The 12,157-nt window shown below is 39.1% G+C and overlaps 1 protein-coding gene across 3 annotated transcripts; it reads left to right on the top strand.

Annotated features, from left to right (window-relative positions):
• The first annotated feature begins 1,057 nt into the window (after window positions 1–1,057).
• si:ch211-247j9.1 (rho GTPase-activating protein 24) lies at window positions 1,058–12,072 on the top strand. Of its 3 annotated transcripts, none has more exons than XM_057360030.1 (8): window positions 1,058–1,655; window positions 4,747–4,863; window positions 8,687–8,894; window positions 9,772–9,901; window positions 10,019–10,092; window positions 10,214–10,335; window positions 10,436–11,444; window positions 11,551–12,072. In XM_057360030.1, exons 1-8 carry the CDS (start codon window positions 1,604–1,606, stop codon window positions 11,786–11,788), a joined length of 1,950 nt encoding a protein of 649 aa, XP_057216013.1. In that variant the 5' UTR covers window positions 1,058–1,603; the 3' UTR covers window positions 11,789–12,072. The 3 variants fall into 3 exon arrangements, with proteins under 3 accessions (XP_057216013.1, XP_057216012.1, XP_057216014.1); XM_057360029.1 differs by having other exon boundaries at window positions 1,059–1,655; window positions 9,769–9,901; XM_057360031.1 differs by lacking the exons at window positions 1,058–1,655; window positions 4,747–4,863 and adding an exon at window positions 6,522–8,248 and having other exon boundaries at window positions 9,769–9,901.
• The last annotated feature ends 85 nt before the right edge of the window (window positions 12,073–12,157 follow it).

The following is a 12,157-nucleotide window of genomic DNA, read 5'->3' as shown; positions in this document are numbered from 1 at the left end:
AGTTTGGTGTCTTGTCAGCAGTGTGAAATTAAGCAATTGGCAGATTTATGTTTTGATCTTTTTAGAGATTGGAATTAAGCGAATAAGGCTTCTATGTAAATTAAAAACAAGGGCTGCGTCACTCACAATTCAAGTTTCCTACTCCACTCTATTTCAATTTCAGTAAAAAGACAGGCCTGTCATTCGATGAATTGTGTGTTCGCATGTAAATGAGTGGTCATGTGTAACTAGTGTGTGAAGTTTCAATTTCTGAAGAGGCTTCGCTCAGCACAAAAATGTGTATCGTGTGTATTGACACAAGAGGAGCGAAAAGCTCTTAGTGATAATTGGAACTGCCTCCATTGTGGTCACGAGTGGAGTAAAATCTGCCCAGCTACTGGGCAGCACGGGTCAGAGCAGAGCAGGGCCGAATCTGAAAAAGATGTGTGTCAGAATTCTTTTGCACATTCCAAGAGTTTGCAGCAGACAGTCATTTTCAACAAGATGAGATCTGCGAAGGAAATCTGACACGGCAGATTTGATTCAAACTGGTTGCTGCAAGTTCATCATATAACTAAAAGACTATAAAGTCTTAACACTATTTTTCAAAGCAATACCTTTCAAATAACCAAATATCATCTATGCACATTTGCAAAACATTTGATATTTCTTAAAGAACAGCTAACAACCGAACAAACTCCATTCTTTTGAAATCATTTACATTGAAAGTCTATATTTGTAAATACGACCGATCTCTGTATTGTATATTCTGTGTCTGGGAATTCATGACAAGTCAGTGGCTGCATCAGTAAAGCTACGCCTCTTAGACTTGATGGAATGTGTAAAGTCTACTGAAAAAGCCCATTCCTCATGCCAAATGAAGTGAGGCTCTTTCATCAGGATCAATATATGCCTGAGATCTTGCCAGACCAGGAATCATAAATCTAGCTTCCAGAGCGAAGGAAGGAGAGAGAGAGGGCAGATGGAAGAGAGATAGAGAGAGAAAGGATATGACAGACGATAGAGCGAGAGAGAAAAAGAGCGGCTCCTCTTAGCCTAATGGAGGACGGTTCAAAAGTTTAACGTGCCGGCCACACGCTTACGTCTTTATAACCTCTTTGAGTCATTGTGTGCGGGTGAGGGCCAATCGCATCGATGGCTATTAAACCAAATGCCGGGCCGGTCTGCGGGGGGCGTACGTGGGGTGGATGCATTAGGGAAATTGGCCCTGGCTGCCCACGATGGTATACTGTACTGAAGTAATTACAGTTGCTGGAGGGATGCTGAGATGTGTGTGTGTGTGTCTATGCATGCGTGTCCAGAATAGTCTGCCGCAGAAGGCCCACGCCCCGCCCTCCCGTCTCCCCTGGCAAAGCGTCTGCCAACGGAATAGGGCCAGGGCTTTATTGATGAGATGGATCAGGAGGGAGACATGGGCAGTGAGACAGATGGGGCTTTGGTTCAGGCCATGGCAGTAGTGGAGAGCCTGCGCTCAGGGACGCCGCCGGTGTGGCCAGCCTTCACTGATTAGCGGCTGCTGGAGCTCCAGCCCCAGCGCTCATGATGTATCCCCATAGAGGACCTGAGCTCGGCTGAGGCATCTGAAGAGACATCCATCTGCAGGATGGGACTCACCTGCTTCAAGTCTTGGAAGTACAACAGCACTGCACAGAAAGGTGAGCGAGTGATTTGTTTTGATGTGACACTACTTTTGGTTCTCAATGAAGCAAGTGATACAGATTGTAAACTTTTTAAAAACTTTTGTTTTTGTGGTATTGCAGGAATAGGAAACAAAGCGTAGATGTGGAAAAAAATGTAATGCAAAAAACAATGTCAAAAACAATCTTAAAGATAAATAATATATACTGTCAATAACAATAAAATATTATTAAATAAATAATAATGAAAGGAAAAAGACAACAGAATAATAAAATACACTATATTTCAGCAACTCTTAAAACCTAGCTCAACCTCAAAGAATAGTCACAGATTTTTAGCTAAACAATGATTTTGATTTAGTGAGAAAAAAGATAAATGAAGGAAGGACGGTCTTTGCCGCATTGACTGATATTTCACTTATGAACGCTGAGAAATGAATAGGGACATAATGCAGGACAATTGTTCAGGAGACAATAGATGAAATTGAGTGGATGAAGGACAAATAATCTAAAAAAAATCCTATAGGATAGAAAAAGAGCATAGCTTTTGTTTCCCAGTAGACTAAGAACTCCAAAAGGGAAGAATTCAGAATATGAGTCATGTGATAAAATTCTGATGTCTGCAAAGAAAATGTCTGAAATTTGGCCTTGTAATCTATCTCTAACATCCAGACACGAGAAGCAAGAGTGTTGCTTTTCTGCCACTAAGAAGCCCTTCCCATTTATTCAATTACTGTCAGTCTTTTTTTAAACAATTAGCATTTATTTAAATTAAAAAGATATTATCTATGCCCTAAGTACTTATCTAATTCTCATCCCATGAACCATTTTAAGGAATTGTCAGTTAAAAATGAAAGTTCAGAAAATGTACCAAACGTATATTTTTACTTTCTGTATTAATGCTTTTAAATTCATATGACAGCTTTGTGTGAGGATTGTCCATACAGTTCCTAACAATCTTGCTTAAAACAAAAACGTTTACTGTCACTTATTAAGCAAATAACAAACTGAAATAACTAAATAGTCTGCATTCATGTGTTTATACCCAAATTTGAGCTGGCACATTCAACGTCTCTTAGAAGTCAGAAATTAATCAAGCGTAATATTCAACCATTAAAACGAATGTTTCTATTAAGGACTGTAAATAACTGATTGGGCATAATAAAGTTCTATCCCCCCTTTTTTTGTAAAGCAGTACATTCGAAAATCTATGGATAACATCAATCATATTGCTGCTGTCCTTCTGAAACCTTGTATCTCCATATTTCCTGATTTTTATTTTTTTCATAAATCATTATTAGTAGTCACTCTTTATGTTTGTCAGTGGATTTGACAAATATCTAATCAATAAAAAGCTTTTAAAAAGTCATTTAAAAATACAGTGTTTTTTCTATTTCCTGAAAGCAAATTTGGACAAACAAGGGTTTGGAAGGACAACGACGAAATGTGAGCATTATAAATACTACTGAGACTTAAGAGCTTAGGCATACTGATGGATTAACCTTTACAGAAACATAAAACATATTTTGGTAATCACCAATGCTGTTAGTTTAGGCCAGCTGTGGCACAAACCATTTTGGTGGTGGTGGCCTAATAAGCAATATGAATTATGTATCATTTTTTTAAAACACACATGCTTCCCTAACATTGACTGTCAGATGTGCGAGAGAGTAAATGAGAAGACAATTAATGTTGCTGAAATATCTGTTAAGCATTATGGGATACTCATGTTAAGTGCAAGATCAGCATTGGTGCCCATTGTGACAGTCACCGCTCTGAATCTGTCAAAAAGCCTTTCATGGCATTTCAATGCTCTCCTTTTAATATCATTATTGCAAAGGCCAGCCTTGGCGAGGGCTCGCTATTGATAAACCACTTAGCTAGATTTTACAGCTCTCGTCTTGTTACGGAAAGTGTCCTCTTTGGAATTAATTACGCCACTCTGCTGTGAGTGGAATCTGTGGCATGCTTTAATTGTGACCGAGACTCATGCTGTGATTAATATTGTCTCAGAGAAAAGTAAAAGAGAAAAAACGGCAAGAGTTTTTAATTAAATTATGAAAATCGATGATCTAAGTTTGCCTTGCCGAACTGTTGTGGTGCTTAGAGATAAGAAATGGTCATCTAATTCATCTTGGGCTGTCTTCCAGTATGCTCACTGATAGACTTGAAGGACACAGTGACCATTAAGGGCCAACAGAGATATTTCTCACAATAAATAGGAGTACAGTACACTCTTATTATTAGTATGACTTTACACAAGCCAAATTTCTGTGTTTTTTAGATTCATTTTTACAGCTGTTTTACTTGTGTTTGAATTTTGCATTGCATTGCATTGAGTTTTAGTGTAAAACGAAAGCTTGAAATTGTAAAATTGTAGGAACACATAGAACATCTTAATTTATAAAACGTATATGTATACCAAAATAAATACACCATAAATGACTTTAGATTAAAGTGTCCGCCAAATGCATAAATTACTATTTGTTTTAGACAAAAAAAATCTGCTTTTGTTTAGTATTTTTTAATTTGTTGATCTTTATCTCAATGGAAATGTTGGCAAACACATACAAATCTCTACTTTAAATCTTCACAAATTCAAAGACCTAGAATTTCTGTTCTGTTGTTATACTGGGTTGACAAAACTGTGAGGAGCATAAAAAAGATGCAACAGACTTAATTATTGTAAATAATTCATTCACAATATTTATCGCCTTATCTGCTCAAATTTTAGATTTGTAATTATTATTATTATATAAATATATCTGAAGGACCCCCTAAGTATATTTTTTACATCTTATACGGGGTCCCTAATGCCTTATGGGGGTCCCGGATCCCCCAAGACCCCCCTCAATTCGAGCCCTGCTCGCAGCAATTCGTGATTATTTTAAGCGTCTAATCTGTATGAATTGATACAATCTATTTTTATATTTTTAAATGATTTGCCTTCATGACGTTAGGTTTAGGGGTGGGACTTCATGTTTGCTTTTTTCTACTAAGCATATGTTTTTCAAACAAGTTAGCCATCTCGTAGAGTTACAAATTCCTGTGAAATCAGACTGTCAAAATTGCAATTACTTGATATTAATTTATTAGATTTCTCAATCAGGAGGAAACAGAGATGTGCTGGTTAGTCCTGGTTCATATTTCTTCCTGTCAAACAGCTGTGGTCAGGGGGAGGAGTGGCTGAAAAGCCTAAACAAAGGCATCTGGATACCTTTCACAGGTACATGCACATACACTCACTGCATCATGACCACATTATCAAACTGATCTCCAACCTGTGGTCTCTGGAAAATCCAGCCTTGTGCAAGTTACCGTGACTACACACTTGATAATTTTACATTTGGTGTGACCCGACTGCCTGAATACGCCGAACCTTGAAACACAAGATTGGATCGGAATTCAGTCATAGTCAAAACAACACACACACATTCCACTTATTTCCAAATCACGGGCCATGCATGACACACTCAGAGGACTAGACGTCTCACAGACCTCGCATTGTCTACCTTAGCTCAAAAATAAAAAAACACATGCCACTAAAAGTGATGCTATTCAAGACAAAGTAGACATTTTTTAACATTACCGCTAATGTGTTAGAGTTTAAGCATTCTAAAATACTCAGTGTGTGCTGTATAAACCACATAAATACACAGAATATCCCAAATATAGATCCTTTTCATGAATCCTCATTAAATTCAGATTCATTGGCCAAAACAAAAAGAAACAAAAAATAAGCGAAATGAAAGATGCGCTAGCATTACTTTTTAATAGGCCCTGTCAAACGATTAATCACGATTAATCGCATCCATAATAAAAGTTTGTGTTTACATAATATATCTGTGTACTGTGCATATTCATTTTGTATTTATAAACACAAAAACATAAACATACATGTAAATTTAGGAAATATTTAGATGCATTAATTTACATTTACCAATAATTGAAATTATATATTTACGTTTATTTATTTTTCTGCTTTATATTTTCCGTAAATATATACATATGTGTATGTGTTTATAAATAGGGATGCACGATGAATTATCGGCCATTTTTAGTGTTAAAATTTAGGCCGACAAATTATAGCCAATAAATTATGAATCATTTTCTCTAATTAAACCACTTCAGCTGCACGCTGCTCACAGTTAAAATCCAGTACAGTACTGTCTTTCTGTCATGATCAATCACTTACTGCTATTAGCAAAACATTGTTAATGTAGGTACAGTATGTAGATATTTATGAATGTGTAAATTATAGGAACTAAAGCATATTTTTTTAAAGCCGATTGCTGTCTGAATGCTTTCTGTCTTGAGACCTGTTAGACTTGTGGCTATTAAGAACACGTTTCTGGGTTGCTCTGGAAGAACATCTTTTTGTTTATTAAATAAACATACCAGAAAAATTTTAAAGTTAAAGAATCTTAAACTAGTGTAAAGTAGCTTGGTTCATGATTTTTAGGGAAAAAGAGAACTAATGGTTACCTTGTTTTCTGCAGTGAATGTTTTCAAATAAAAGCAGCTGTCCACTTTTTGCCTTTTGTTTCTGTCTCAGAAAATGTAATATTAATATTTAGATACTATATATTGGCCAATATATCGATTATCGGCTTCCAGTGTTAAATAATTATCGGTTATCGGCCAAAATTTAAATATCGGTGCATCCCTATTTATAAATACAAAATGAATATGCACACATATATTATGTAAACAAACTTTTATTCTGGATGAGATTAATCATGATTTATTGCTGAACAGCTCTATTTTTAACATTTCAATAACATCATTCTCATCAATTCTATTGTCCACATACACAGTACATCAATAATCTGCTTCAAAATGACATTCTACATGTTGTTCTACAAAGGCAATGTGTGATGTCCTATAAGATGCATGTCTACACATGCAAATCTAAGATAAATTTGAGCCACAGAGTCCATGTCTATGCTTATTCCCCAGAGATTAACATTCCCAATGAATTCCCTACATTACCTCACAGACATAAATCCCCACAGCCTGAGGCTCTGAAAAGGTGAGAGATGGCCCGAGATAGCTCACAGCCAAATGCACTGCCGGGCCAGTGTCTCAGGAACCGTTTTAGACTGAGATCTCATCAGAGGCCATGTTACCGTGTACAGATGTATAAAAAGAGTTTCAGGGGGGTGTGTTCAGGTTTATCCAATGGAACATATTTGGATGCAGGCCATGTGAAGTATAAGGGGACGGAGAGAGAGAAAGAAAGAAACAAAGTAAGAACAAGAGAGAGAGAGAGAGAGAGAGAGAGAGAGAGAGAGGGAAAGAAAGAAAGAAAGAAAGAAAGAAAGAAAGAAAGAAAGAAAGAAAGAAAGAAAGAAAGAAAGAAAGAAAGAAAGAAAGAAAGAAAGAAAGAGAAGAGAAGAGAAAGAGAGGCAGAAGGTTCCAGCTCATTTATTTTTAGTCAATCTGTGTTTTGTTGCGTTAATGATTCCTGAAAAGGGTACAAAGATAGGGGAAAATAGAGGGTGTTGATGCCATCTTGGCTATGCTCCAGTGAGCCTGCAGTGAAGTGAAGAGAGAGGTGGGAAAGAACAGCCAAAGACAAAGATTAAAACAGGAGAGGAAGGGTGTACCAAAAGGCATTCAACAAGAGCGAATGAAAGACATAGGAAAGAATCCTGAAATGAAGCCACGTAGAGAGGAGGACTTAATTTGACAGTGAACCAAGGAGGTGCCGAGTCATGTCAAAGGAAACTTTAGACAATTAAGTCCAGACAAACATAACCTTCCCTTGCGGGCGAACGCAGACTTGTCAACAATGGCATAAGACCGGGACACCCGCTCGAAGTGGGGGCATCATGTGGAACATCTGCATTGTAATTTTCTCTCGGGAGTTGCCTAAAAGAAGCCGGTGAAGATGTCAAACATGAAACATGAATAACAGCGTGGACTCAGTGTTTTCATAACCCATGACATCAAGGACGCCTACTTAATATGAAGAGATACCAAACTACAAACAAAGAAATCTTGACATTGCTGACATTTCTTTTTTATTGATTTCATGTGTTTCCTCCGAGTATGTTCGCAGAAATGTGGTGACGTGGTCAAATTTCTAGAGGTACGCGCTTGCCTTGAACAATGGCTCTTGTTTCTGGACGAGGACTGTCAAGTGAATTGGAATGTTGATATAACCGATAAGCTGGCATATCTGAGCTGGAGGGCCAGCGTTGCACATCAGCAGGAGAGAGAGAGAGCGCTTCTCTTCGATGCACCAAGCCTTATCGCCTTACCTGCAGACAGGAGAGAAAGAGAAGGGAGGAGGAAGAGAGAAGAGAAAGGAACATCCAGTTCTACACCAACCAGGAGTTGGGAAAACACGAGGGAAGAGGATTTAGGTTCAATGACGATATTTGTTTAGTGCCGGTTACAGGTTTATTTCAAAGACTGAAAAGACGTAGTTTTGGAAAAGATAAAAGCAGGACGGAGTAACAGATGTGTGTATGTCTTAAAGACGAGAAGACAGGGGATAAAAGACACAAAGATGCCTGAAAACAAGCAGACTATCCAGAGAACTGGAAGCTATCTTTCTCACTCTGCTTACAGGAAGATTAAAAGGGTCCTGAGCTTCAAACGACGTGAGTATTTAAAGGAACAGTTTATTCAAAGATGAAAAAAATCTCACGTTGTTCCGACTTCCTTTTTTGTTTGGATACGAAATGAGATGTGTGTTACATTTACTGACAACTTCAGATACCATTTACTTTCATTGTATTGCTAAAGAGTGATTGAAGCTGAAAGACTTTATTTTTGGGTAGACTGTTCCTTTAAAAACAACATTAACCTGAGAGAGATCACACACAGTGTGCAGTTTTTTTTTGGTGCAGTGCAGTAGCAGCCAGGGTGCATTTCTATTTATGCATATGCACTTTTTACATGACATTCTTTAAACATTCAATCTATGGCAGTTGTGTTAACACCTATTTGCTGTTTCACCACATCCCAGGTAACAAAATTAGGTAGGAATCTAAACAGGGTTTGTGTCTGACAGCTTTCTATCGTGGTTTCTATCACAGGTGTGTTTGGTCAAAGGTTGGAGGAGACAGTCCTGTATGAGAGGAGATATGGGGATCACATGGCTCCTCTGGTGGTAGAACAGTGTGTAGATTTTATCCGTGAGCACGGGCTGACAGAGGTGGGACTCTTCAGACAGTCCGGTCAGGCCACACTGGTTAAAGAGCTACAGGAAGCTTTTGATGCTGGAGAGAAACCATCCTTCGATAGGTAAAAGATTTACATTAAAAGTACTGCAAAAACTAAAGTGATAGTTCACCCAAAAATAAAAATGTTGTCGTCATTTAATCCCCCTTCTTGTCATTACATACCTTTATGCCTTTCTTTCTTCTGCAGAACACAAAAGAAGATATTTTGAAGAAAGTTGGTAACCGAACAATGGCGACACCCATTGACTTCTATTGTATGGACACGAAATCAGTGCAAGTGAATGGGTGCCGTCACTGTTCGGTTATCTCCATTATATAATATTGTGTACATATAAATAATGTATCATCTTATACAATCCTTTATTGTCATTATTGATACTGGCCTAGACGTAAATTGGTGGATGGAACAGAAATAAATACTTTCAACGTGTTTAGTTTATACAATAGGTTAATACAATAATAAATTAATGTGCAAATAATTGTGTATGTTTTGCATTTTACATATTTCTTTTGTTTATTATTCATCCATGATAACTTTTTTGACCCTTTATTCGCCCTCATGTTATTCCAAACCTGTATGACTTTCTTTTGCAAAAGAGAAAAGAAGTTTAGCAAAGACACTGGTAACCAAACAACACTGGAACCCATTGACTTCCAATATATGGACACAAAACCACTTGTGTCCATACAGTACAATCAAACATTTCTCAAAATATCTTACAGGTTTGTAATGACATGAGGGCAAATACATGACAGTTTTAGGGGAACTATCCCTTTAATCTACATTCAACTAACTGTAGCCAAGTTAGCCAATACGCTAATTTGGGTCAACAGTTTTGTATTTAGCACAGAGTTTACACTTTAGATCAGAACATGCATGTATTAGTTAATATTTTATTTAGTCACAAAATGAATATACATGTTGGCTCTCTTAGCAGCACAGATGTCCACACAGTGGCGTCTCTACTGAAGCTTTACCTCAGGGAGCTGCCTGAACCTCTGGTGCCATATTCCCGTTATGAGGAGTTTCTTGTATGTGGCAAAAAGATCCCCTTAGACAGAGAACAGGTATCATCGTGTATTTTAATCAATGTATGAATCAACACTGTTGTATACTGACATTGAGGTCATTTAAGGACTTACAAGTACTTTTTGTCTCGTCATTTCATCCTGGTCTGACTTGAGGGTTTGCAAGAGTTGAGGAGTCTCCTTTACGAGCTTCCTGTCGCAAACTTCAACCTGCTGAAATACATCTGCCAGTAAGACTTAACTCCATCTTTCTCATTCAAAGACCTTTATATCTATACCAAACAATATGTTGTGATGTTAATCTAATTCGAAAGACTTTGAGTTTTAGCATTCTACACATCTCAGTTCCAGATTTTTAAACGATGTCCAATCATACTCCAACATTAACAAGATGAGCATCCAGAATTTGGCAACTGTTTTCGGGCCAAATATCCTCCGACCTAAAGCTGAGGATCCAGAAAGTATCATTGGAGGTGAGCAACTTCTAGCTTTGTGTAAAAGGGACCTAAGTCAGGAAAAGCCCTGAGATTTTGACAGATCTTGCACTCTGCAATAACATCTCTCTCCCACTAGGGGCAGCAGTTGTGCAACATCTAATGTCAGAACTGATTCGAGAGCACACCTTGCTCTTCACAAGAGAGAACTACCACCTTCCAGAGGCCACTTTACCATCCATCCATCCCAATTCACAGATTCTTGCGGAATGGGTGCATGTTGAACCCCCTGCCCAACCTCTTCTGACTGAAAACCCCACCCCGCTTCCTAACCAGACTTTAGCCTGTCGACGAACTCTCTCATTGTCGCTAAAGACGGAGAGGAGAGGGTCTCATCAAAGCCCTAGTGACAATAATGTTACCCACCATCTATCTGAGGTGGGGCACCAGCTCACAGAAGAGTCTTCATGTACCAGCTCCGCCCTGATTTATGACAACTACAATTGTCAACACAGCCCAGCACATGCATTTCTTCAAACAAGACCTTCACCCTCCTCCCCACCACCTGCCTGCACGAACAAAGTTCTGGAGGTTGGGATTGAAAGTTGCGTGCAGTCGAGGAGCTGGCCGGATATGGAGGAGCCCACCTGGGGACCAGAGAGAGCCCTAGGGGACAGTGGAGGTAACAGTGAAGCCCAAGACAGTACCTTGTCTGTCTATGACAACATGGGTGTTGAGGATCAAGGGAAGGGATATACAGAAGACAAGAAGTCATGTGCTATTGTGGAGGGAAAAGGTGGTACTGCTAGTATAGCTGACAGCAGTAGCTCTTGGTCCTCTTGTGAGATCGTGCCTTTGGATGAGGACAGCGGGAGCGGCGGAGCGGCAAGTCCTTGCCACGATTCTCCCGGACACTTCACCTCTTTCAGAATGGACTTTGGTGAGGAAGGTCCTCGTCCTAACTCACCGGCCTCCTCTTCTGCACCCACAGATGCCCCTTTAAGTACCGGCAGCAGAGAAGTCTTCTTGCCAAATGCTCCCCTTGAGCCACTAGGTTTTCCAGCCTCCCATGCGATGCAATGCCTCGTCGCAGGGCTTCGGCAACAGATGGTCAGGCAGAAAGTCGAATATGATGCAAAAATCAACAGGTAAGCAAATATAATGCCACAAAAAGGAGGAATTGTAAAGGGACAAAAAAACAAAACTCAAATACAGAATGTCCCCTAATAACCCGATGATCATTTCTGTCTTTAGGCTGGAGCAGAGGAACAAGGTATTACTGGGGGAAGTCACAGGGTTGCATTCCACTCTGGAGCAACAGCGCCGCTGGGTCAGAGTGGCTGAGATCAAGATGAGGAACGTAGAGCGCGCCCGTGCTGACGCAGACAGACGGAACACCACTCTGCAACGGGAGATGGAACAATTCTTTGAAACATTCGGCGAGTTGAACGCCGAGGCCCGAAAAACAAGTCGCATTGTTCAGAGTTTTTAAAACATCACGCTGTGCTAAGACCAGTAGGAACGAGGACATATTCCTGAAGGAAAACATCGGCCTATTTTTAAGGAAAGTTCAGTTCAGTTGCCTGAAAAACTCTTTGGACTAGCATGTTCAAAATCTTTTTAAACCAAAGGCGCATTTGTGCCGTTCAAGTACTGAAAGAATGGAATGACCCAAGTATCATAGTAAGCATGGATACCACGAGGAGAGATGTTAAAAAGTAGACCCCAGGGATGCTTGAAACCTAAAATGTACTCCGAGATAAAGGAGTTAAAGACTTTGCCTTGGCTGGGGCACGCTGTACATTTTATTTTATTCAGTCCTGCAAATAAAAGGGGACATAATTACATACTGTTCGTTCAC

The sequence above is a fragment of the Triplophysa rosa genome, linkage group LG19 (assembly GCF_024868665.1).
Source record: "Triplophysa rosa linkage group LG19, Trosa_1v2, whole genome shotgun sequence".
NCBI lineage: Eukaryota > Metazoa > Chordata > Actinopteri > Cypriniformes > Nemacheilidae > Triplophysa > Triplophysa rosa.
The sequence above is the reverse complement of the archived record's forward strand: the minus strand, read 5'-3'. Positions and strand labels throughout refer to the sequence as shown.

What these genes read in the sequence shown, in the direction of transcription:
- si:ch211-247j9.1 (XM_057360029.1), top strand. Translation starts at nt 1,604, where the DNA reads ATGGGACTCACCTGCTTCAAGTCTTGGAAGTACAACAGCACTGCACAG. An exon ending in CTGCTGAAATACATCTGCCA is followed by an intron (nt 10,093 to 10,213) that starts GTAAGACTTAAC and finishes TCTCAGTTCCAG; the next exon opens with ATTTTTAAACGATGTCCAAT. An exon ending in TCCAGAAAGTATCATTGGAG is followed by an intron (nt 10,336 to 10,435) that starts GTGAGCAACTTC and finishes CTCTCCCACTAG; the next exon opens with GGGCAGCAGTTGTGCAACAT.